Source organism: Gopherus flavomarginatus, chromosome 1, assembly GCF_025201925.1.
Source record: "Gopherus flavomarginatus isolate rGopFla2 chromosome 1, rGopFla2.mat.asm, whole genome shotgun sequence".
Lineage (NCBI taxonomy): Eukaryota > Metazoa > Chordata > Testudines > Testudinidae > Gopherus > Gopherus flavomarginatus.
In genome coordinates, this window is record NC_066617.1 from 326,924,963 (window position 1) to 326,952,515 (window position 27,553).

Below are 27,553 nucleotides of genomic sequence, written 5' to 3' on the forward strand. Positions count from 1 at the left end.
GGGTTAGTGTTTTTGTTGTGTCGTGTGTGATTGCTGGTATTTGCATCAGGGAGGCTGTTTGTAAGCGAGGACTGGCCTGTCTCCCAAGGTCTGTGAGAGTGAGGGATCATCCTTTAGGACAGGTTGTAAATCCTTGATGATGTACTGGAGAGGTTTTAGTTGGAGGCTAAAGGTGATGGCTAGTGGCATTCTGTTACTTTCTTTGTTGGGCCTGTCCTATAGTAGGTGACTTATGGGTACCCTTCTGGCTTTGTCAGTCTGTTTCTTCACATCAGCAGGTCGGTATTGTAGTTTTAAGAACGCTTGATAGAGATCCTGTAGGTGTTTTGTCTCTGTCTGAGGGATTGGAGCAAATGAAGTTGTATCTTAGAGCTTGGCTGTAGACAGTGGATCATGTGATGTGGTCTGGATGAAAGCTGGAGGCATGTAGGTAAGTATAGCAGTCAATTGGTTTCTGGTATGAGGTGGTGTTTATGTGACCATCTCTTATTAGCACTGCAGTGTCCAGGAAGTGGATCTCTTGTGTGGACTGGTCTAGGCTGAGGTTGATGGTGGGATGGAAATTGTTGAAATCCTGGTAGAATTCTTAAAGGGCTTCTTTTCTATGGGTCCAGATGATGAAGATGTCATCAATATAGCACAAGAAGAGTAGGGGCGTTAGGGGATGAGAGCTAAGGAAGCGTTGTTCTTAGTCAGCTATAAAAATGTTGGCATACTGTGGAGCCATGCGGGTACCCATAGCAGTGCTGCTGACTTGAAGGTATACATTGTCCCCAAGGGTGAAATAGTTGTGGGTGAGGACAAAGTTTTGCTGTGACATTATTGGGGATACTGTTCCTGATGGCTTGTAATCCATCTTTGTGTGGAATGTTGGTGTAGAGGGCTTCTACATCCATAGTGGCCAGGATGGTGTTTTCTGGAAGATCACCAATAGATTGTACTTTCCTCAGGAAGTCAGTGATGTCTCGAAGATAGCTGGGAGTGCTGGTAGCGTAGGGCCTGAGGAGAGAGTCAATATAGCCAGACAATCCTTCTGTCAGGGTGCCAATACCTGAGATGATAGGGTGTCCAGGATTTCCAGGTTTATGGATCTTAGGAAGCAGATAGAATACCCCTGGTCGGGATTCCAGGGGTATGTCTGTGTAGATTTGTTCCTGTGCTTGTTCAGGGAGTTTCTTGAGCAAATAGTGTAGTTTCTTTTGTTAACCATCAGTGGGTTCACAAGTGTTAAAAGTGTCCTACACTTAGAAAGATGGATAATGATGTTTCCCAAATATTGCAGCATGTCTGAAAATATTTGCATTACTTTGAATAGGTAAACCAAGGAAGCCCTATTTCGTAAAAAGTGAAAACTTGGGCATTATAAACTGCACATCTGAAAGCTACCCTACACCAGATATCGAATGGTTATTTTGCAGAACACCTGATGACAGGTATGGTGCATATAATGCTACCTTTTTTTGTTTAATGAATTTTAAGGTGCAAGTCTTGATGTCTTCCTAAGCCAACAGACATTATACAGCATGATGTACTTATTTTTGATGTGATTGAACCTGAACAACTGAAGGAGAACTGTGGAGTCAAATTTTCAAAGGAGAATGTAATGAATGCTCCCATAAAATTTCACACACTCACAGTGTCCTCAAAAAACTACATGCAAAAATTGAGTGCATATGAGTGCAATGGGTGAATTCATATTTTTATATGAGCTGCAGTGTATTCTTGGAAAATTGGGCCAATGTATACCTTTGGAAACTTTAGGCACCCTAGTCTGAAAATTTTGGCCCTAGTCCAAGCATTTTCACTTGACATAGCTAATGAGTTAAATATATTTCTAACCCCATAGCCCTCTATTTTCCATTTCCCTAAAACCTAGCTATTTTGAGAATGAATGGGGGTTAAAGGTGGGAAGGACGTCATTAGAAATTTTCTATCTAAGTTTGCCTTTCCTTGTAGCTTTGTTTTGTGTATGATAAGTCGTTCTACTGGCAACATGAATATGTTCCAAGAAACATAGCAGATCATGAATAAGTAAATTCAACATTCAGTATGTTGTCATACAGAGTGCATATGTAACAGTGTGGATCTCTGTCCCGCTCGAGTGTCTGGACCACACAGGGATTTATGAGTCTTCAGCAGCCTTCAGACTACCAGTACTATGTCTTCTAGCTCAAGTAGTAGAGGCTCATAGTCCAATATCCTGGGTTCAGTGCTGTCCCAGAGATGTAGGGTGAAATCCTGGGCTCATTGAGTTTTGCCATTAACTTCAAAGGAGCCAGAATTCCACTCATAAAATTACAAATGTTTACACCTACCAGTATAAGCATGAATAGTGTATTCAGGTAATATCAACTCATTCTGTTTATAATTTCCCTAGCTCCATTGCCCTTGTGTTTTGTTTTATAATCTCCACATTTTCTAGTTCCTTTTATTCAACTACAAAATATGCCAGTTTCCTTACAATTGTTCATATTCATTAAATAAATGTTTGTGTAATTACAGTTGCATCAATACAAATCGTAAAGACAGTAAAAGAAATAGGAAAGTAAATGAAGTCCAGGAGGTGCCACTTGGATATTCAGCAAATAAGTTATTTCAGACAGACATATGGTGCTGCGCAACTAATGAGCTGGGCAGAGAATGCACCAAGCTGTATACAATAGGTAACATAATTAAAGATTTATTTAAATAGGGGCCTAATCATGCCATTGATGTTAATTGCAACTATTCATTTCAGTAAGGTTTGCGAGACGGGGCAGTAAATTTGTCATCACTGGAATAAATATGTTTAGAGGTACATTACTAGGCAAAACTAATGTAATGTTGCTATATTTCTGTCTCATATTTATCTCCTAAGTTCTAACGCTTATTTATAGTTAGGGGCCCTACCAAATTCACAGTCCATTTTGGTCAATCTCATGGTCATAGGATTTTAAAAATAATAAATTTCACGACTTCAGCTATTTAAATCTCAGATTTCACAGTATTGTAATTGTAGGAGTCCTGACTCAAAAAGGAGTTGTGGGGTGGTCACAAGGTTATTGTAGGGGGGTTGCGGTACTGCTACCCTTACTTCTGCGCTGCTGCTGGCGGCAGTGCTCCCTTCAGAGCTGGGCAGCTGGAGAGCAATGGCTGCTGGCAGTGAGCCCAGCTCTGAAGACAGAGCCATCGCCAACAGCAGCGCAGAAGTAAGGATGGCCTGGTATGGTGTTCCCACCCTTTCTCTGCACTGCTGCTGGAGGGGCCAGGTGCTCAGAGCTGGGCACCTGGCCAACAGCCACTGTTCTCTGGCCACCCAGCTCTGAAGGCAGCACAGAAGTAAGGGTGGCAATACCACGACCCCCCTAAACATGGGCGGCGAGTATAATAGACCAGGGCACACTGCCACCAGACACCTGATTGCAGGTTTGGCAGGAGAAGTTTTTGCTTTATTATGCCCCATGCAGGTTCCGGGGCAGCTGAGGAGGCGGTATGTGCTATTCAGCTTCCTGGCTTCATCAGTAATCTCCCTGGACTCCAGAGAGATTACTGATAAAGTCAGGAAGCTAAGTAGCAGATACCACCTCCTCAGGCACCCTGCATGGGGCATAATGAAAGCACAGGTTCTTCTTCAGAAAGAGATGCTGTGGTTTTTTCCAGGTGGCTTGGGGTCTGGGGAGGAGACAGGAGGTGCAGCTGCAGCCGGCCCAGGGCTCCTCCAGGCAAGTGGGGGAGAGGGAACGATTTGGGCCTCATCTGGGGGGGGCCTCAGGGCTCTTCCAGGCAGGTTGGGGTGGGGCATGTAGCTCCAGTCATGGGAGGGGACAGGGGGTCTTGTGGCTCTAGCTGCAAGGGATGGGGGGCTTGGGGCTCCGGCCGGAAGGGCATAGGCAGAAGGGGTGGAGCTGAGGGCTAGCCTCCCTGAAGGGGGGCTCCATCTGCTACTCATGCCCCTAAAATAACCTTGCAAACCCCTTGCAATTCCCTTTTGGGTCAGGACCCCCAATTTGAGAAACGCTGGTCTCCCCTGTGACATCTATATAATATAGGTAAAAGCACACAAAAAAACAGATTTCATGGGGAGAGACAAGATTTCACGGTCACTGATGTGTTTTTCATGGCTATGAATTTGGTAGGGCCCTATTCATCATACATTTAAAAACAAATTGTTGTGTTATTTTACATTTCATAAGTAACTGCTATTTTTTCAATAATAAAATACTTAAAAAAATTTTTTTGTAATACTGATATTCAGGTTTTTTTTAATAAACTTACTTTGATTAGCTTTATTCTGTGCTGAATTGCACCCTGTGTGAATACACAGTTATTGCTGGATTTGAAAGTCAGGACAGAATTTGGTTTTATTTATTTGAATGTTAGATTATTATAATTCATTTTAATGTTAGTTATAAATCTGGAAAAATAGTCTATCATCTTTACAAATACAATAATAGATGCAAAACTATGGATGCTTACAAATGTGAAAATGGGCTGTGGGAGGGAAGGAAACGTTTAAATAAATAATTTTCCCCATAGTAAAATATAATTTCATTTGTTGTTTCCCTGGTGTGTTTTCATTTTGCAGATCTAAATGAAAAACTTGGAGGATCTTTACCAGAACTCCTTCTTAAAGTTGGGGAGCCATTACTGATAAGATGTAGAGCTTTTTATGAAAACTATAAATTCAGATTGAAATGGCATTTTGAAAACAGAGAATTACAACAGGTAATAAAACAGGATTCTTTTCACGTAAGTAATAATGAACAGTACCACACAATATTAAATATAAACCTTTATTAAAAACTAGGAGCGCTGGTTTGAAGAAACAGACTATCAACAAGACTCCTCTATGGTACGGATTCTCTATGCATTTGCCTCATCAATGGGAACAAGTGATAATGGACATTACACCTGTTCTTCCACAGAACATCCAAATAAAACAACTTTGGTTACAGTCTTAGGTAATTCAGATTCATGTTAACTTTGTGTCATATTTTTTCTTTAGTCATTCAGCTGTTTGGTTGCATGTGTATACACTATGTTTACAATTACAAAAAATCCTGTTTCTACTTAAAGTTGAAATTGGAGATAAGCCAGAACTGGATTATCCATATCCCTGCAGGTACCCCACAGTCACACCTGCTCCCAGGTTATTTGCATTACTCCTCAAGGACAGTAGTTCTGGGAGTGACACCATATGGCAAGGTGACGACTCACTGGTGCGGCGCCTCCTGCTGGTCGTCTTGGGAATTAGTTCTTCCAGCCCAGAGTGCCCTCTACAGGCCGAGTGTCTCACCTGCCGCTGGCCCCATCTCCCTCCCAGACCCCGATGCCCTTTGCCCAGGGGTTCTGCCCACCACAGTACCCTCTTGCTCTGGATGTCCCCCCCCCAGGGGAACCCCCAACTCCCTATCCCCACCTTGCCTCAGTGGCTACTGCCAGTCTCCATTTAGCCCCCACTCACTGGGGCAGATGGCAGTCTGTAAACCACTCATCATCAGCAAGGGGAGTTGGACCAGCTGCCTATTCCTGGGCTGCCCCTCTGCTGCCCTAGTACCCTTTTGTGGGCCCTTAACTCAGCCTGCAGCCTGGGGCTTAGCTTGGCTGGAGCTCCCCAGCTCCCTCTGCCCTTCCCCAGCACTGCTCCACCCTAGGTACCCTCCTCAGCTTCCCAGGCAGCCAAGTCCTTCTCTCTCTAGAGAGCTAGAGAGAGTGTGTGTCTGTCTCTGGCCCTCAGCCCTCTTATAGGGCCAGCTGTGGGCTTATTGAGGTGTGGTCATACCTGTGGCTGCTTCCCCCAATCAGCCTAGCATTTCTCCACCCCAGCCCTCTCCAGGGCTGCTTTAACCCCCTCAGGGCAGGAGTGGGGTGACCACCTCACTACACACCACCATAACATTAATTTGCAGTTTAGCCTACACACTGTTATCATCCTTTCAGTATTATTTCCAGAAACAAAATAATTCAAGATGGCAACTGCAACCATTTCAAAGGGAGGCTGGGGATGTAAAATATTGGACCTATCTAGAGGATTTCCAGATACCCAAAGTTTCCTATAATTAAAAATTTCTGTGCAGGTTTCACCAATCATCCTTTAGAATTATCCTGTTGACCTTCTAACAAATACAGGAGATAAATTTTAAATTAAAATTCAGGTTGTCCAGTTAAAATTAAAAAAGTCAGAATATGCAAAAGTTGAGGTTTCTAAATCAACAGTAACTTGGTCACATTGTATTTATGCAATATTTTATTCCTGTTTTTCTTGTTAAATATGTAGCTTAAAATTTAATAATTTGTGCTAGCAAATATACATAACATATACATAATATACATTTTGCCCATAGTCTGTAAACATTATAAAGTGCTTTTAAGTGATGCTCTACCAACATCAGGTCATTTTATTGAGCTGAATGGTGGCTTTCGCATGAGCCCACAGTAAGGAGCAGTGCATTGTTGTGGTCACTCTGGAGAAGCCCAGGGTGAAACTGTGACCCAGAGAGAGTGAGTCCCTATTGCTTTGGGGAGGGAGTAAAGTGAGCTGGGTCTTTACCACCCACTGCCTGTCCCTTTTTGCTCCCCCATACAAGGGAGGGACATGTCATGTATGTGGACCCTGCTCTCCCTCTCGCAATGCTACTCATGATGCAAAGAGCCGGCTCAGGGGCCCTCATATCCCCTTATATTCTGCCCCAGAGGACTATCCAGTTATCATTTATTTTACATACTAGTTGCTCTAATACATAACTTAGTTTACTCAAATTCGTATCAAGTGTAACCTACATGCACAGGAATGAAATCCAGTTGTTCCAAGCATACAGTGGTGAACCCATCAACCCATTAACAAAGGCATGAGGTTGATGGCTTTCCCTCATAGAGCCCTGCTCAAAGGGAGTGACTACAGAATGAAAATTATGGGTAAAATGATTTGTGAAAGAGTAAATCTGAGAAAGAACTGAACCTTCTTTATAGATTAATAAACATGTCCCAGTTATGTCACAGAAAACAAATACTAACTTTCAGGTAAAATCCAAATTTTCTTCTTATTAAATTAACTACAATGTGATTATGACTACCTAGCCATGCTATAACTGGCCAAAGTGTTGCACTAGGGGGCTTAGGGCTGTGTCCACTGCAATTAAAAACCTTCAGCGCTGATAGGTTTCAGAGCCCTGCTCAATTGACTTGGGCTTGCAGAACTCGGGCTGCAGGGCTAAAACTAGCAGTGTAAACATTTCCATTGGGGCTGGAGCCCACAATCTGAAACCTGACGAGGGAGGAAGCCTTGGAGCATGGGATTCAACCTGAGCGGGAATGTCTACATGGCAATTTTTAGCCGCGTAGCCTGAGCCCCACAAGCCCAAGTCAATTGAGCTCTGAGACTCACTGCTGCAGGTTTTTCGTTGCAGTGTAGAAATACCCTTAGATACTTCAGTAATGGACACCATGGAAAGCCCTACAGTAGAACTAGATGCTGCTAGTAAAACTGGATGGTATTTTTTTTTTACCTAAACATTTTTCAGCAGAAAAATGCAGATTTGGCAACACTGAAACATTTTGTGGGTTCCTATTGATTCTGCCAATTTCTTTCAAGCCTCGAAAATAAAACTAAAATAAATAAATCAAATTCAGGAAAACCTGAAATGTTTCAGTTTGAGGTTTTCAAAATGAAATGTGTGTATTTTCCTATTGAAAATGACTTGTTTTGAAATTTTCTTTAATTTTATTTTAAAAAATTAAAATGTAAAAATAATGCTTGAAATTGAAACAAAACATTTTGGTTTAGGGAGGAAAAATGTTATGCTTGACCTAACACAATTTTTTTTTTTACATTTCAGTTTGCCAAAACTATTGAAAAATTGTATTCATGGTTCAATTTGAAATTTATTTTATTTCTTATTTTCTGAAATTGCTAGTGAATCAAAAAAAAATCCACCATTTGCCCAGCTCTAGCTGCTAGGTTATTGCTTGGCCTAGTTAACTCCCACCTTCAGAGTGTTATAGGTGAATATCTTTAACTCCTAGTACTGTGCACATAGAATTAGACAATTTAAAAAAAAAAGGAAGAAAAGAAAAGCCAAGGCAATGCAAAGGTCCAACAACGTCAGCCCATTCAGTTTGTGTGGCTTCCAAAGAGGCTTGTATGCCTTCAGGCCAATGCAAAAACCATAATCATTTCAAAATTAGTAATTTCAAAAGTTAGCAACTAATCCCAAATGCCATCATCAGCAATCCTTGCCCCCAAAATGGAGATACTATAACAAATGAAACAAGCCTATGATCCTGAGAAATAAGGAGTCATTCAAATGGGAGTTCTCAATTTCTGAAATGCTCACATTCAGCTTCAGTCTTTTACTGAGCAGAACATTTTCCTATCTCATGGTAACTAAATACAATAGACTGGCCACACTGTTGTACTCAACGTTTCTGAATAAAGGAAGCAGAAATTCAAACCCAGCCTCTGAAGCTGCTGCTTATAGTTGAGATGAGTCCCTCTCATCTTCTCCAAGGCTGGGGGATGGCCTAGAAAGACTGCATCCTTGGATCCCAAATTTTAACTATGGAGATTTTTAAAATGTAATGTTCCTATTCTTCACGCTGGAGCATCTCAACCCTGACTAATTCAATTTGTAGATGAATGAGGTGGATAGATTTCCTTCCTGGTAGTCTCAAAGTAGATCTGTGCAGTATTAATGTAGGAAGAAAATACTTCAGCCAAAAAGCATAAATTGCTCTCTCTCTCTCTCTGCTCCTTTTCAAGTATGCCCGCTAATCTCACCTTTTTAATTTTAGCTTTATTCTCAGATTGTCAAGTGTGGCAGAGAGGTTTTTAAACACAGCAGAAACCAGGCCATTAACCACAGCTGCAGAGTTCTTCATATCTGTTATTCTCACATCCAGTTTCAGGGTGTTACCTGACATTTTGTTTTATCAGCATTGGATAAAGAATTCTGCGCATTATCCAGTCTTGTTCCAGGAGAGATGAGCTATTTTAAAATAAATGGTTTAAGCTGCTGAATACCAGGTTCAAAGGTAAAAATAATTACAGAAACAAAAAAAGATCATATTCAGACTTAAGCGTTTCAACTTGACTCCCATGGCCCCTAAATAATTAGTCTTAATACATTTTGAATAGAAATCCAAAAACTGCCACATGTAAATAGAAGAAGGAATGGCTGTGAAGATCAGATCACTCACTCCTGCACTCCTTTCTTTCAGCTGTAAGAGGAAAAACTGTTTTGTTTAAGCTGTTTTATAGAGAAATGGTGTCACTTCATTTCAAGGTACTTGTGGACAGTATGGAATTAGCTGTTAGATCCAATCTATTTGGATGGTGCTCACAGCATAACTTCACATGACTTTCCACCTGGAAAGATGAAGAATACTCTCCTTGGTCCCATTTGTACAGCCAAGCCCAAGATGTTTATAGCTCACAAAAACTGGAGAATTCACACACAAAAGGAAACATTTCTTGTTTTAAAGCATTGTCCTTTTTTATGGTTTATGTGGGAATTTCCACCATATTATTTGCTAAATGAGGACTTCAGATAGAGAAAACTGTGCTTTACGGAGCATGTGGATTTGGCCAGAAGAAAACCATTTAAAAAGAAAAGCCCAAACCAGCACTATTTACTACAATTCACGTGTTTTGGGGTTTTTTGTCTTTCTTTATGGACCTGATCCTAAGCCACTGGCAAGGCTTCCATTGATTTCCGTGAACTTTGGAGCAGGCCCTGTGAGACATAGATTTTTTTTAAAATTGATCATTTTAATACATTTTAAGGTTACTTTTCTATTTTTCATTATATATATAAAATGAACAAACAAAGAAGTAGATATATATTTTGTTTTGTCTTTTCAAAGTTAACAAGATAAGAAATGACAGCAGCCATCAAGAGATGCTTACACTGGCAGTGATGTATTTCATTATATTTTATAAATCTTACGTTATTAACATTTGGAATAAGTATTTACAATTGAGTGAAGTAAATTTACACAGGATGATCACTGTAGTCAATTCAAAATGACTTGCGGGGCAGAAAGATGGATGAATTCCTGTATTTTTAAAGATCTTCAAGTCTATTAACCGAGCCAATCAGATTGGTTCATTCAAAGACAGAGCATTTACACATAGACTGGAATGGAACATCAGGACAAAACCTGCATGTTATCACCCAGTATTACACCTGATCTTTTTGTAGATAAACAGAATGGTCACTAGTGATTTTATGACCAATGCACTTATAACTTGCAATAATAAATGAGAAAAAAATGTGCACATTTTCAAATTCCTTAATTAAATAGCAGCTTTTATAACAGAATTTTAATATTTTGTTCACAGAAAAGGGATTTATAAATGTAACTGACTCAAGAGAAGATTTTGAGATTGATCTGTTGGAAAAGTTTTGTTTTGAAATTAAACTTAAAGCATATCCACCAATTAGATGTATATGGATTTTTTCCCAAAAATCATTTCCTTGTGAGCAAAGATACAATGCAGATGGATACAGGTACTTAACTATTCTGAATATGTGTCTGTTATAATTTGTACAAATACTTATTTTATATTTTGTCTTTAAAAAAATGGAAATATTTGTTCATTTTTTTTTCTTTTAACATGTAGAGTATGGTTTTCGTTTTTAAGTTAAATGTTATTTTTAAATATAAATAGATTGATATAGTGGTAAAGCAGTGTTACCAAAGTGTTCTGTAATGTTATTCGAGTCTTCCAGAGCAACTCATGTAAATATCTCATGTTATACATTTGATTAGTCTTGTGTGTTATAACAAATACTTTCCTAAATTATTCACATAACATACCTCTTTCAATTATTTTGTTATATCCTCGGAAAACTCAGTTTCTTGATCTTAGACATTATTCTCCTTTTATGAACCCATTCCAATCATCCATGACTGAATTATAACCTTCTAGGTGTTTCCTTAGTCTTATTGCATTCTTAGCTCATGTTCCCAGTATCTTTCAGGCTTCTAAAGTCAAGCTTATTGGCACATAGTTTCCTAGACCTTTAGTAGATCCCTTAGGCCTTGTCTACATTAGAGAAATTTTACTAGCTGTCCAATTCACAGATTTTTTCCATGTTACAAAAGAAGTTTTAAAAAAAATGTGTTAACTATTTTTTCTGCTACGTCCTATAATAAAGCTCTGGCATGGATTCTGTCTAGTCCTAAAGATGTATCCATTCTCCAGCCTAATTTCTTGATATCATTATTTAATTCCTTCTGAGTTTCTTTTCAACTTTGCAAACTAAAGTCATACAGCATTCTAACCTCTAATTTTGTGAAAAGTCAGGCAAAAAGTTAACATTTTATCAATGTTAACTAGTCTTGTCTATGCCTGGCCTGTGCCAGGTCTGTGGACATAATGCTCCTGTGCTGATGTCTTGTTCCTCATAGTCTTAAAACATTTAATTCTTTGCTTAAAACTCTGTTGCAATCTTGCTTTCACTTTTTAGCTTTGCTTTCTTTATCGTTTTGTTACACTTCACTTTAGTCTTAAGTCTTTTTGGTCCTATTTTGGTCCTATGCATCCGACAAAGTGGGTATTCACCCATGAAAGCTCATGCTCCAATACGTCTGTTAGTCTATAACAGGAGTCGGCAACCTTTCAAAAGTGCTGTGCTGAATCTTCATTTATTCACTCTGATTTAAGGTTTCGTGTGCCAGTAATACATTTTAACCTTTTTAGAAGGTCTGTTTCTATAAGTCTATAATATAAAACTAAACTATTGTTGTATGTAAAGTAAATAAGGTTTTTAAAATGTTTAAGAAGATTCATTTAAAATTAAATTAAAACGCAGAGCCCCCCGGACCGGTGGCCAGAACCCAGGCAGTGTGAGTGCCACTGAAAATCAGCTCGCGTGCCATAGGTTGCCTACCCCTGGTCTATAAGGTGCCACAGGACTCTTTGCTGCTTTTATTGGTCCTATTTTGTAACAGACTTGCCTATTCCTCTGAATCAGATTGGTTATTTGGAGTCAGACCTTCACATAGTACAGAGACAGCACAGATCAGCCTGGTAAATGACCTTCTCCTGGCAATGGAGGCAAGAGATCTGTCTTTGTTGATAACATTCTTTTTGTCAGCAGACTTTGGTAGAGTTGATTACTGGGTCTTGGTGACTAATCTGCAGTCCGTGGTGTGAGTAGGATGATCTGTTCTTCAGTGGATAAGATCATTTCTGGAGATGAGTTCGCTGAAGGTAGTCATGACCATTTACTCATCCTTGTCCAAGAGATACCACTTACAAGCTGATAATACTCAGCTTATTTACTTTCCAACTATTGCAGACTGTCTCCTAGCTGTTTGATTGTCTGGCAGACAATTGTGTTTGGAGGACAGACAGTTGATTCAACCCAGATAAAGAGTAAAGTGATGCTGATGGGCCAAAAATAGTATTTTTGAGGAACTCTGAGATGATTTAGGTAATTGTGATGTACAGGAGGGTGGGGGCACCACTAGATATCAGGAATATAGAAGTCACACTAGATTGCTTTTTCAGCATGGCAATGCATGTTACTATCATACTCCAGAGTGGTGAGCACCAACTCTAAGTTCTGTGAAAAGCCCGCCCTTTTCTGCCTATTGCAGGCCTGGCTTTGCTTGTTCACACCATAGTCACTTCAGGCAAAATTCTTGTAAATGAGTCCTAGACAAGCTGCATCAGTTACAGGACATAGCTGCCCAGGTGCTCTATGCATAGAACCCAGAGAATAAGTTTTGTTTAAATGTTGTTTTTAAAAAGTTTTCATTTACAGCATCCCAGATAGTCACACTTAGTGCTTTAGATTTTCAAATCACTGTACAGATTTCAGCCAACACAGTGCCCCTGTAAGAAGGCAGGTAGTTAAGTATTATTATTGTACCCATTTTGCAGATGGGTTCAATGGACAGAAATGTAAATAAATTAAAAAAATAAATATGCAATCACATTCTATAGCACCCTGTTTGATTTGTTTTTTTTCAGCTTTGCATGAATTCATGGTTTATGGTTGAGTAATCATATCTCCCATCACTTCTACTTTGTTCCTTTCATATCCTTTTTATTGATTTTATTTCCTTTTTTGATTTCTGTTATATCCTTATCAAGTTGTTCCTCCTTACTGCATTTTATAATGAATTTGTACTATGAACTTTGCCCCTTCACATTTAATTTCATGCTATAAAAAAATTGGCACCATCTTTAGTTCCTCTAAGTGCTAAGAGCAACAACAGGTTCTTTCAGACTTTCCATTTTCTGTTCTCTCTTTATAAAACAGACCATATCTCTGTGCTTAGCACACTGCTGCTTTTCACTTCCTTACCATGGGTGAATCAATTCCATGAAGGCAAATGCTCTCATGTACTTCTTGTTCTCTCACCTTTCCTTGTGCTTACATGCAGACACCCAAGAAATGATCTTGAAAGGCTCTTCTTATGTCTTTCCCATGGCGAGTGATTCTTGATGCATTGACATTTGGGTGCCCAACTGGAGACATTCTAAAGAGGGCTTGATTTTTAGAAAGTGCTGAGCACCTAGACATCTCATGAACAAGTCTGTTTTTCTTGCTACCATCTATAATGTCTTGAAGGTGTCCCAGTTGAGCACTCTACAACTGAGGCACTCAAAATCAATAATCATGAATGGAAATCTTGGCCTCAGTCCACATGTAAAATAACACTTCTCTTCAATGTGAATTTTCTTGCTTTAGAACCACATATGGATGGGCTGGCTTCATAACTCTGTGTTATGTGTCTTGTTTAATAAAAGCTACTTAGTTCCCCCCTTCCCCCCAGGTTTCTTTTTCAGGGTTGACTTTTTCTTTCTCCTGTACATCTACGGTACCTCCTGATTCTGACTGTTTCTTCTCTTCTGACATAGATTTTCGTCAGATGCTTGCCCTCTTTACCCCTATTCACTGACTAAAATTCTTCTAGCCAAAAAACCTTATTCCCTTAAATTGGGACATCTGTACCTTAGATCAGGGGTTCTCAACCTTTTTCTTTCTGAGCCCCCCCCCCCCCACACATGCTATAAAAACTACATGGCCCACCTGTGCCACAGTAACTGGTTTTCTGCATCTAAAAGCCAGGGCCGGTATTAAGGGGTAACAAGCAGGCCAGTTGCCCAGGGCCCCATGCCACAGGGGGCACCATGAAGCTAAGTTGCTCGGGCTTCTGCTTCAGCCCCAGGTGGCAGGCCCCAGAGCCCCGCGCTTCACCTCCATGGCAGTGGGACTTCGGCTTTCTGCTCTGAACCGCAGCAAGCCTAATACTGGCCCTGAAACCTGCTCATGGCCCCCCGGGGGGCCCCAGACCTCTGGTTGAGAACCACTGCCCTAGAGCACCAGTAATTATATGCAAGGAGCATCTCCCTTAAGTACTCTTCTAACACTGATGAACCAACAAAAGTTCCATCTCAAATCTGACAACAATCCAGACAAAAATAAAACAATCAAATGAACAAGTTTGGGAATCACTCCCATTTCCTTTCATTACAGCACATAGAGAATATAATTATGTCTGGAGACTTGTCTTACATTTCTTTATCCAGAAAATTTTTGTTTTGGATTCTTTGTTAACGACTTGATTTTTTAAAAAATATTTGAATCTTGACTACATGTAATCTGTAAATGTGCTTAAGCATTTCCCCCCTTTTCTCAACAGCATTTCTTCAAGGTTCTGTGATCATAAGTATCAATCAGGGGAGTACGTATTCTATGCAGAAAATGATGATACATATGTGAATAAAACAATGATGTTGTATGTGAAGCGTAAGTAAAAAAACGCACAGGTTTCATGAAATCTATGGGTGAGAAATCCTGACCTCTTTGGAATCAGTCAGTGGAATTTTTGCCATTGACTTCAGTGAGGCCAGGAATTCACCCAATAGGTTGTTTCTTTCCTACTCCTCTTTCATCCTACCAAAGAAAAAAAGTAACAATTTATCACCTTGTAGATCAGGAATTTTTCGGATAGTAAGAGTGAACTATAACTAGTTGTCAGATATATTAGACAATACAAAAAAGCAAACTGTTTTTACGAGGAAAAAAAGGTTGAGTAAGTGGGAATTTTGAGATTTAACCAATAGTAAGGCTGCTTGCTAATGTCTTCTGTTTCCTAGCGTTTCCCATCTAACTATGGTTTTATTTGTGCATCTCATAAATAAGTGTGTTTTTCTTTCTACCACTTATTTGGGAGATATTTTTTGACTTGCATATTGCAGATTTTGGAGTACATCTATATTGCAATTGGAGGTGTGATTACAGCTCAGGTAGGCATACCTGTGCTAGCCAGCACAGTTAAAAAGAGCAATGAAGACACAGTGGCAGGGACCCCGGCTTTTCACAACTACTTTTAGCCAGGCTAGCTAGGTCAAAGCTAGCGTGGGTAGGCCTACTTGAGCTGCACGCACGCCTCTGACTGCAGTGTAGACCTACCTCAGGTAGTTTGAGTCCCAGTGATATATTGAAAACTAGATACCTGTCCTGAAAATATTACTGCAATGATAGATGTCATCAAAATGGGAAAGGTTTAAAAAAGCAGGAGGGGGGAAATAATGTAAGCTCCTGTCAGAATTTTTTCACACTCATCATGTAGCAGCTGCTGTCATGTGCTTCTGATATGTCAACACTGCCTCGTAGTTTGGACTACAGGGGTGTGAATAGCAAGGCATGCCAAAGTGCTGCCCTGGTAACTCCCCCATGTAGAGGTGTGGGTGTGAACTAAAAGGTTCCTAGTTCTGATTAATGTAATCCTGTTTAAAGAGGACTGTGGTAATGTGAACTAGGAACTTTTTAGTTTGCACCCACAGCATCCACATAGGTGCTACAGCGCAGCACCTTGGTACACACTGCTATTCACACCCCATAGTCCAATCTGTGAGGCAGTGTAGACATAGCCTCACCGTTTCTTGTTTCATTCTCGCTGAGCACTCTCTAGGCCTTGTTCACCTGTATCCTACGCCTGTTTTGCACCAATAGAGCTCCACTGATTTCAATAGAAGTACTCCTGATTTACACCAATGTGACAGAAGAATCAGGTCCTATGTTACTGGATTGTTAATTAGAAATCCCCAAGCCCTATAAAACCTAGCAGAAAATACCGAAGAAATCTCAGCCATCAAATATGATCAGGAAACAGTCTCTTACAAAGAATTCCTATCTCTAGTGTGCCACCAACAACATGGACAAAAATAGAGCAAGAAAATGAAAACTTCCTAAGAAAACTACAGTGGGCAGGCACCAACTGAAATACAGTTACATTACTTCAAAAAGGCAAAATAGTCTTAATCCATGAGAGTGGGATAGAATGAGATGAGAAAATTCACTCATTAGGTATAACTTGCCATACTCTGCTTGTGGCTTCTTGATGCCATTCACGAGTTCACTAAATTCATCCCAGAACCCTGTGATGAGGTGTATAACCCTGCCCTAGAACTAACGATGTTAAAGAGCAACTCTGGGTTCAGATGACCCTGCCCAGCCTCACCTGCAGAGCATGCTCCAGATGGAGATGGAGTTTAAAAGAAAGTCACACAGCTTAGAAGGGGACTGACAAGGCAGGGAGCTCCTGAGAAGCAGGGCCACCCAGAGGGGCAGGCAAGTGGGGCAATTTGCCCCAAGCCCCGGACCCCGCAGAGCGGGGTCCTTTATTTGCTCCAGGCCCCCATGAGAGTTTTTCAGGGCCCCTGGAGCGGGGTCCTTCATTTGCTCTGGGAGCCCCAGCAAACTCTTGGGCCTGGGCCCCCAAAGCTTCTTCCGCTCCGGGTCTTCGGTGGTAATTCAGCGGCGGGGGGGGGTCCTTCCACTCCGGGACCCACTGCCGAAGTGCCAGGTCTTCGACGGTGGGGGTCCCCCACTGCGGGTCATTGGGGCACTTCGGTGGCGGGTCCCAGAGCGGAAGGACCCCCTGCCACCAAATTACTGCCGAACCAGGGGCCCCCCACTGCCGAAGACCCCAGACTCCCTGAATCCTCTGGGTGGCCCTGCTGAGAAGGGATGCTGCAAAGCCATTCTTGGAAAAGGGGTGCCTACTGGTTGCACCCAGACAGACAGGAGGGGCAGTTAGTACCATTTTTCCATGTCCAATTTGCTACAGACTGCAAAACTCGGCCAATAGAGTCAGGGCTAGGAAGTGGACCAAGGAGGGCAGTGTTAAGGTGGTCTTGGGTGCCATATCCCAGTAGAGGAGGGTCTGGGCTCCCCTACCCTACTGCCCTCTGCATTAAGAAGGGACTTACCCTGTGATACTTCCAACAAGCGCTGACCATCACAAACCCATGAACATTTAGTACCTGTTAGTGCTACACTATCATGTGTTATGTGTTGCATCCAGTATTTTTTGTTGAAAAAATCTCAGCTTTGCTAAATGTTAGTATAGGCAAGTCTCATCTTACATGGGGGTTAGCGTATAAAGTGAAAACCGTGTATAGTGAAACACTCATTGAAATGAACTGCAGGCGGAATTGCCTGCACTACAGATGCAGTTGTTATATTGTTGTTGTTCTTTTTTTTTCCTGTTTTTGCCGACCGCGCAAAGCTGAATTTGCACATGTTAAATGCACTTAAGATGCGACTTGCCTGTAATATCACGTCATTGCTTTACATTAACTATCAACAAAAGAAATGCTCTTCAGTGGGAGTCAGGCAATCAGAATTTGCCTCTTCATGTGCAGCATAGTTTGGAGGAATGATTGTGTTGCGGTTGGGAGTCAGGAAGTTCTGAGTTTTAATCTTAGCTCTGCCACTGATTCACTATGAGATCTTGGGTCAATCACTTCACTTCCCTGTCTCCATTATAATACTTTATACATACCTAAGTAGATTTTGATCACTTTGGGTGTGGTGTAACCACAGGTGCTGGAACTAGGGGTGCTGGGGGTACTGCTGCACTCCCTGGCTTGAAGTGGTTTCCATTATATACAGGGTTTACAGTTTGATTCAGTGGCTCTCAGCACCCCCCACTATACAAATTGTTCCAGCACCCTGGGTGTAACCCTATAGACATAACTGTATTATTGACTAAAGTATTATATTAAAAAAAAATTGTGATATGTTTGTTACAGGGAAACCTGAAGTAACAATACAGTCAACATCAAAAGATATTTCTTGCTACTCTGATAGTTACCCTGCACCATCTTGGACCTGGAAGAAATGCCCAGGACCCGATTCTTCTAAGTAAATAAAGACATTTTCTACCCTTTTTTTTTAATTTCTATGTTCTTATTTGTGATGTTTCTTTGGCTAAATAAAGACTAGCCGGTGACTAGTATACTGTAAGATGAACTTTGGGATACATGTAAAATAATAGTCTGGTACAGGGATGAATCAGACTAAATTAGAGTTTTTCCTTGACTTTAATAGAAGCAACATCAGGCCCATAAGCATGTGTATCTGAAGCTCTTTACGTTGAAATAAACAAAACTGTGTCTAGAGCAATAGTTAGACATTAATTTAATTGCACAGTGTCCCAGTATGACTATTAGATTCCATATAAGCTTTCCTTGGTGCATTTAGTGGTCCTAATTAATCAAAGTATCAGCACCAGTGGATTTGCCAGGAAATACATCAAAGTGTCAAGATATTCTTTTGGTTTATCTAGCCATTTCAGTACCCGGAAGTGCACTGAGTATCTGATCTAATGCTCAAGGAAGTCAATGAGTCAATCAATTTACTGCAATGGAGATTGAATCAGGCTCTAAAACTTCAAGGTACAGGGTGTTTCTTGCACTGTGTCGACATTGCATTACTCATTCTAAAAAGCTCGTTCAAAAGATAATCCTACATTCAAATTAAGATACCAGGTCAAATATATTAATGGAATGTTATGAATGATATTTTAAATATTTTACAAAGTTGTTAAATATTATGATAAATTTTCTATCCTTGCATCCAAATCCACTTCTTTCTCTGAGTCTAATTGTACAGAAATCAAAAGGAGAGGAAAACACATAACTAGTAAATTTAAAATATTTCTTAAAGTAGCTTTTAATATATAAAATGCTCATTGTCTTGGGAACATGTAGGTCTAGAAAAACTCTTGTGTGTGCCATTAAAATGTGGCAATCTCCTCTTTCCTTTGGAATAAAATTCCTCTTTCTAAATATTAGTCTTAAATTTTGCTTCTCATTTGGGACTGAATGTTTTCCATTCTAAGCCTTAATCAAGTGTAAATTTGAGGAGGAAACTGTATGCATTAGAGGAAAGATAAACATTTTTATGGCAGGTTAATCTTTTTAAATGGCAGCTATTTTGAAGCTTCTGAGAACTCTGGAGGGTTTGAAGTAGCCCCAGCGGAAATGGGTTAGTGGGCAGAGTGATGGAGAAACAGTCAAAAGGAAACCCAGATGGAAGGCTGGAAGAAGAACCTGGATAATATCCCTTGAATTTATTTATTTTATTTATTTATTTAGAGTCATAGAGCCAGCTCCTCAGTGGACGTAAACGCGCATAGATCCACTGGAAGCAACAGAGTTATGCTGATTTGCACCAGATCAGGATATGACCATAATATACAAAAAAAACCTATCCTTGGCTCTAGGTACCTTTACCAAAATTAAAAATCAAATAAAAAAAAACCCAGCATCTACTCCCAACCCCCACAATAATAATAACTTAAGAACATAAGAACGACCATACTGGGTCAGACCAATGGTCCATCTAGCCCAGTATCCTGTCTTTCTGACAGTGGCTCATGCCAGATGCCTCTAGGATGACCAGATGTCCCGATTGTATAGAGACAGTCCCAATTTTTTGGGATTGTTTCTTATATAGGCTCCTATTACTCCCCACCCCCATCCCGATTTTTCACATTTGCTGTCGGGTCACCCTAGGTGCCCCAGAGGGAATGAACAGAACAGGTAATCATCAAATGATCCATCTCCTCTCACTCATTCCCAGCTTCTGGCAAACAGATACTAGGGACGCCATTCCTGCCCATTCTGGCTAATAGCCCTTGATGGACCTACCCTCCATGAACTTATCTAGTTCTTTTTTGAACCCTGTCAGTGTCTTGGCCTTCACTACATCCTCTGGCAAGGAGTTCCACAGGTTGACTGTGCTTTGTGTGAAGAAATACTTCCTTTTGTTTGTTTTAAGCTGTTGCCTGTTAATTTCATGTGGTGGCCCCTCGTTCTTGTGCTATGAGAAGGAGTAATTAACCCGTCTTTATTTACTTTCTCCACACCAGTCGTGAATTTATAGACCTCTATCATATCCCCCCTTAGTCATCCTTTTCCAAACTGAAAAGTCCTGGTCTTATTAATCTCTTCTCATATGAAAGTTGTTTCATACCCCTAATCATTTTTGTTGCCCTTTTTGTATCTTTTCCAATTCCAATATATCCTTTCTGAGATGGAACGACCAGATCTGCACCCAGTATTCAGGATATGGGTGTACCATGGATTTATAGAGCAGCAATATACTTTCTGTCTTATTATCTATCCCTTTCCTAATGATTCTGTTCGCTTTTTTGACTGCCGCTGCACGTTGAGTGGATGTTTTCAAAGACTATCCACAATGACTCCAAGATCTCTTTCTTGAGTGGTAACAGCTAATTTAGACTCCATCATTTTATATGTGTAGCTGGGATTATGTTTTCCAAGGTGCATTACTTTGCATTGATCAACATTGAATTTCATCAGCCATTTTGTTGCCTAGTCACCCAGTTTAGTGAGATCACTTTGTAACTCTTCGTAGTCTGCCTTGGACTTTATCTAATCTAATCTAATCTAATCTAATCTAATCTAATCTATCTATCTGTCTAATGTATAATATATGTAGATGTATATATCATCATGTATAATAATATAATGAAAATCAAGCCCAGCAATACTCTCCTCTCTAGTACAAACATCAGCCACCTCTCATGATTTGGCCTCCCCAAAACCCTGTGCAAGCTGTAACAATCATAACTGGACCTCATTTCTTTTTAGCTGTACAGAAGAAATCACAGAAGGGATTTGGAGTGACACACATGAGAGGAAAACCTTTGGGTCCTGGCATTCCAGCAGCATTTTAGATATACAAGATACAGTGATAGGCTTTTCTATTGAGTGCTGTGCAAACAATTCTGTTGGCTCATCCTGTGCGAAGAGATTCGTTACCCAACAAGGTACTGTACCGCTACTGAGACAGTGCAGGCTATCTCAAGTTAATTAAAGACTACAAAGAGAAAACTATGTCATCATCTGTATTGTTGGTTTACATTTGAATATTCTTTGCAAATAAAATATAGGATTCCACACAAACTATGAGTGGAATCGTGGGTAAAATGTGTGTCTCTTCTGGCATGATCTTTTTCTTAAGTTCAGTGATATGGTGTTTGGGACCAAATCTAGCAGTCTCAAAGCAGACTACTCTTCCATTAAAGTCAGCTGCAGAATTACACCCTGTGAATCTAGAGGCCTGCTTTTTATTCCTATGAGTAAGCTATACCTGGAAATTAAGTTACAAATTGATGTGCAGCCTCTTTTGCTTATGGAAATATCTGAGATCCTCCTTTTATGTTTGATTGCAAAGAAGAAGCAATGTGGCTATCAGGTCATGTTCTGTTCGGATGTTTTGAGACTAAAGATTTACTGCCCATAGATATTGCATGAGAAGAAAATTTGAGCTACAGAAAATAACATGCAGTATTATTTAGAAAGAGGGCAAATATTTAATTCATTCAGTTTGAACCTAAAGATTTCCTTTGTCTTGAAGAGACAAGCTGTTGTCTTAATTCAGTAAACATATTGACCACAAGTGATAGATATTACCCGGTACCATTTCACATACACACTATACAGTGTCATAAAGGATATTAAAGTTGCTCAGTTTTGACCTTCAGAAGACATATTGCAGCTATAGTAAAAAAAGAAGTAGACAGAGAAGAAAGAGTAGAAGGTAGCAGAGTCAGCCTGCTTTTGTGAGAGAAGGTCGCACACTTTCACCTTGAGTGTCTTAAAATCATAAAAATGTAACAAGGAAAAGGCAGGGAATTCTGATTTTAATACCATTAGTTATTGAGTCATTTTAATTTGTCTTTCTGGCACCCAGCCTGGTAGTGATGTACACTGATTAGTGGTGTACATAGGCGGGAATGTCTCTGAGAACATGTGTAGAATACATTTAAGTATTATGAACCCAGTCTAATGTCTAATATTTTGAATTTAATGAACAATGAATTTATGTAAGCGTGTGTCAAACATAATTAGCTTACACTGGAGTAAACTGTATAGATGGCACACACTGTATGCTGGTGTTAATTTTCTGAATGGGCAAGGATGTATTTATCTGTATGATGAAAAATTAGACCCGGTAATTCTGGCATTATGGTGTTAACTAGGCAACAGCAGAGCAATACTCTAAGCAGGTTTGGTGTAATTGGTCTTCAGTTAACTGGCGGGTCTTTATATTATATTTGCATTGAGGCAGGGATTATGCAGTTAACCTTGGAATGACTTCTTATTTGTTTGGCTGCTTGTCTTTAGATTCCCAGGGATCTGGGCAACATGCCATAATGGCATCTGGTTGAACAATGATGTCAAAGAGGTTAAAGAGTCATATAACTTTCACTTTGGGAATGAAAATAAGTTTCAGACTTACCCAGTTTATAAGTATTGCCCATCTTGTTTTGTTATGAATACAATTCATTGACAGTGCTAATTGAAGCCCTAACCCAAAGACATTTGAAGTCAATGGGGTTACTTCCATTAAACTCCTCTTCCTGCAGTAGAATCAACAAGAGGGGGCTAAAAGGAGGAAATATTTATGACAAGGGGCTCCTGTCTGTTCATTCCACTTTGGGCTGTCAGTCTGTCCCATGTGGAATGGATCATGGTGCCCACCAGGGATCCAAAGCAGATCAGGTGCATCTATGTGGAGATCTTTTGCCTTCACTCTGGCTCCATGTCTCCAGCATTTCCTTTTCTACCTGGCAGCATAGCTACATTACCAGGGACTGCCCAGGCTGCAGCTGTCCCTGGAGCCTCATTAAAGGTATCTTCCCATTACAAACATGACAAGCTCTGCGGTCTAAAGGGGAAACAATGTATATTCTCCTGGCGCCACCCTCACCCAAATCTGGGTCACCCAGACCCTGCCCCTCCCTCTGCATAAATCTTTGCACCTTGGATCATCTCTACTCCAGAGGCAACTGAACCCGCCTTCATATGGGAGTTGGTTGATCCACATACAGAGGATCTTATTCATGTACTGAGGTTTGAAGGGCATGATCTGGCTCCCTGAGAGATGTTGACCACCTATAATTCCCATTTACAATTCTCAGACTCAGGCCAATAGGGAATGGAAAATAGTGGAGATAATACGAACAGGACAGATTTGACTCTGTTCCTCATAACCTAACATTATATTCCAGTTCTGATTCGTTGTTTAGTAATATGTATCTTTTTAAATTACAGAAGCTGTTTTTTCCCTCCAAGATAATGTTTCATTCTATGCAACCACTGGATTTTGCCTTCCATTTTTAGCTGTTTTGCTTATATTTATTTTTCATAAATACAAAAAGGTAAAAGCAAAAAACTTAAATGAATGCTCTCCACTCCCCTCTCTTGGAAATCTATTTCTCTCTTGGACTAATACAATTTTTCCATTTCTGAAGCAATTTAGATATGAAAGCCAAATGCAAATGATACAGATAGTTGGTCCTTCGGATAATGAGTACATCTACATTGATTTCAGTGAATTTGAATATGATCTCAAATGGGAGTTTCCAAGAGAAAATCTGGAATTTGGTGAGCAATCTGCTATGTAAACCATGAAGTCATCGTATTAGTTTGCATTGCACTAAACTAGAAATCACCTTAACTCATTTTGTTTCATAGGGCAAGCACTTGGCTCTGGTGCCTTTGGAAAAGTGGTGAATGCGACAGCTTATGGAATTAGTAAAACAGGAGTTTCAGTCCAAGTTGCAGTCAAAATGCTAAAAGGTACAGTAAATCACAGAGAGATACTGATCTCACAAGCAGTGATGTATCGTTTGTGTTTCAAGGTAGAAACAGCACCAGAAGCCCCTCAAAATCAATTCCCTTAGCAATTGCACCTCACAGTCCTTTTATACTTCAATAATTACTTAGCTCTAAAAGTTATTCCTTTTGCATATTCTTATTGCTGCATTTTGTAGTTTATTCCATGTATTAACTAAATTCTAGAGTGTGTCTCTAAGGCACAACCAATAGTATGGGAAAGGATAGAACTCTACCACTCCTGGGAGGCACTGGGAGGCATGCCCCCTCAAGGGAAGGACTCCTGGGCCTCGCACATGGCAGAGGTTGCATACCTGCTACAGCATCCTTTCATGGGATACATCTTTCTCTTCCCAGTGTGTCTGGCCAGCTCTGGTGACTTGGGCATGGGGATTTGGAGGAAGCCTAGCTAATAGCACTGTTGTGGACCTGCTACTCACGAATGCTATCTTAGTCCACGTTACCCAGCTGGGTCTTGTCTTCCCTGCTCTGCAGGCCATTTAGTTTCTCAGCTGTTCCACAGCTGGAAAGAACTTGCCCCATCAAACCATTGGGATGTGGTAAGGTCCTGTCTCCTGTGATATGGTCACCCAGTACCCCAACTGCCATATATGGCATTCAGAGGTGGAAATATGGACTCCATCCAGCAGTCATGTAGTGTCATCCCTGAGAGGGCTTCCCACAAGGCCAGTCCTAAGAGGGTTTCCCGCCTCCGAATTCTAGAAGGGCTCTCCTGTTGGAGAAACCAGCTCTGCCATGCAGTTCGGCCCCCTTCATGCTGTGGTAGGGCAAAGTTTTAGCTCTAGTAACTTTTTTAAAGTTCTTTCTATATTTGATTGATATAGAGAGTGTGCTTCCTGTTCATGAGGTAAAGTGACATTATTTTGGGCTAAATGAACTCTGATGCAAAGGAGATGTTTATTAGCACAGGGTACCATTTTTACTGAGGGAACAGAAAACACCTTCATTTTGTTGTTATACTGAAATATACTTTCCATTTTCTCACCCTTACTCTCTGATTGGCTACTATGGGTTCTTCATCTCCATGGACTACAGAACAGACATGACTGCCTCAGTTTCTTACCCATCCAATACTTCCCTCTCTCTTGCATAATGAGGAGTTATTAGTTCCTCTCTCTTCAACTAAGAGTAATTAAATTAATAAAGTAAATTTTATTTATTAACTAGAATTAGATGAAGTAAGTTTGCATAATGATTCTACATTTATTGAAAAACAGATATAAAGTCATTATTGAAATTATTGTACACTAATTGGCTAATGGCCTTTATTAGCCAATTGGAATACAATTATTTGTACACTTTATGGTGGATGAGAAATCATAGACATAGACTCCCTCAGCCAATCAGAATGCAGAGAATTGCATAAGTGAGAAATAAGTTATGAGTCAGTAGTCGTGCTGCTTCTCTATATTATGACTGAGACAATTCCATATCATTTTAAGTTGCAAGCTATGGTTTCCCTCAAAACTGCATGATCCAGTTTTGAATCAGGAGAGACAATAGGGAAAAATTATGGGCCAAATTCTGCTCACAGTTACAACTGTTTAAATGCAAAGTAGGTCTACTGAACACGTTTCAATTTTATAGCAATATAAACTTAAAAAGGAATTTGGTTCTATATCTGTCTCTCTGTCTCATATTTAAAGCAAATTCTGGCTACTTGTCAGAACCTGCCAACCGTTCTTTATTTTGTCATTTTCATAATGTTTTTCAAGACCACAAAATCATCTCACAAAGCTTGTAGCTGGAACACAAACACACAAAGAGAAAGAGAGAGAGAGAGAGAGAGAGTTCCAGCTGTGATATATAGCAGATAGAATATCTATTTATCTGAAAGTATTTCTCTTTAGAACAATTGTCTACCCAGTCACAGCTTTATATCAGTGAGATTAATGTAAAAGGAAAGCTTTGCATGCTGCACAGAAACTAAACTTTTTAAGTTTCAAACTCTACCCTGTAAATATTTTTCTAAGTTTGTGTTGCTGTTGTATTTACAGAAAAATCTGACCCTTCTGAAGAAGATGCTCTAATGTCAGAGCTCAAAATGATGACTCATATTGGAAGCCATGAAAACATTGTGAATCTGTTAGGGGCTTGCACCACATCAGGTAATAAACACCACATTGAAATATACTAACCTAAATCAATGTAAAGGAGACTTCTGAATGGAATACAAATACCTCAAAAATTGGCCATTAGCAGCAATATGAAACATCTGTGAATCCTGATAAATCCCAAATCCCATGGTTTGTTTGTTTTTCCAATGTTGTGCTATGCAGTGGCCCAGATGCAGAAAATAAAGTGAGGGCAAAACAAAAAAGAAGCTAAGGGCTTGTCTGCACAGAAAAATGGTACTACTTTAACTATACTGGTATAGTTGGTATAATTAAAATAGCACAGCCCACCTGCTGTGGATGCAGGTACTGGGATGAATGTGTCTATACTGGAACAGTTAATTTCTGTGAGGAAAAGGAAATAAGGAATACTGGCATAAGGTACCTTTATATCAATATAACTGTGTCCACACTGGGGGTTGTACCTATTTATTTTTTGCAGTAGAAAATCACCAAAATAGTTACAATGATACAAAAACTGTTTGAAGACCAACACTAAGGGGCAAAGAAGACTGGGCAGCCTGACGGATTGAAAGGAAAGGAAAGGAAGTGAAGATGGGTTAAAAAATTAAATGAAAATAAGAGCAAGCCCTGCTAGCCCAAGTCTGTCAGCCCAGGTCAAGAGGCTTGCTCCCAAGTGCTGTGTAAATATACTCAAAATGCCCCACCAATGACTATGCCCACATATGTCGGCACCTTCGTTCTAGATTGTCTTAGAACAGAGTTGATTGCTAGAGTGTATGGACAAAATAATAAAACACTATGAATGAAAGTGGCTTAAATCAAACAACAGTAACTCAGTTTGTCATAACAAAAAATACTGTTATGCAGGCCCCAACCTTAATGACAGCATGTGGGTAAAGCAATATGAAAAGCTGCCGATTAGAAGGGCTTTTCTCTCTAGCAAGCAGTTTGAGGGAGGAGTATATATGTCCAAAGTCCCAGGAAGTCTCTCACACTCTCAGAGGAAGGGGTCTGGGCTTTAGGGGAAAACCACGTTCTTTGTCAAACCCACCCCCCAAAAGCCATTATGTCATTTCCCAAAAGCAGTTGGACTCTATCTCATCTTTTGTGCCTACTCCATCTAGTGTGGATGATAAGCTACATCTTCATGGATAGCACCTTCCAGTTCTGTACACTAAGGGTCAGATTTTTAAAGGTGCCTAAAACTCATTGATGCCTAAAACTGAGGTGCCTAAAACTCATTTATTTCAATGTGTGTTAGGTGCCTACGTGCCTTTGAAAATCCCACTAGGTGCCTAAATACCTTTACAAATCCGGCCTTTTGTCACTAGTGCTAGCGCTCCTCTGGTAACATTTTTGGGAGGGATCTTTATTCCCCTTTAGTGATCCCCAATCCACCTTTGATGATACACATTTGGCAATATCAGCCAGGCAAATTTTCTGAAATGTTTGCCTCATATCCATCAGTACCAGTTATTTATATGGAAACTATATAAGGTTCAGGCATTTAATA

The 27,553-nt window shown here is 40.1% G+C and overlaps 1 protein-coding gene across 1 annotated transcript in view; it reads left to right on the forward strand.

Annotated features, from left to right (window-relative positions):
• The window catches only part of FLT3 (fms related receptor tyrosine kinase 3), a 70,120-nt gene that overhangs the window by 29,485 nt on the left and 13,082 nt on the right, over window positions 1-27,553 (forward strand). The window contains exons 5-16 of the mRNA XM_050937361.1: window positions 1,316-1,433; window positions 2,503-2,663; window positions 4,565-4,704; window positions 4,787-4,940; window positions 10,319-10,487; window positions 14,641-14,747; window positions 18,041-18,152; window positions 20,909-21,087; window positions 23,378-23,484; window positions 23,578-23,710; window positions 23,801-23,905; window positions 25,960-26,070. Coding sequence (XP_050793318.1) covers window positions 1,316-1,433; window positions 2,503-2,663; window positions 4,565-4,704; window positions 4,787-4,940; window positions 10,319-10,487; window positions 14,641-14,747; window positions 18,041-18,152; window positions 20,909-21,087; window positions 23,378-23,484; window positions 23,578-23,710; window positions 23,801-23,905; window positions 25,960-26,070 — 1,596 coding nt within the window. The remainder of the gene's footprint in view (window positions 1-1,315; window positions 1,434-2,502; window positions 2,664-4,564; window positions 4,705-4,786; window positions 4,941-10,318; window positions 10,488-14,640; window positions 14,748-18,040; window positions 18,153-20,908; window positions 21,088-23,377; window positions 23,485-23,577; window positions 23,711-23,800; window positions 23,906-25,959; window positions 26,071-27,553) is intronic.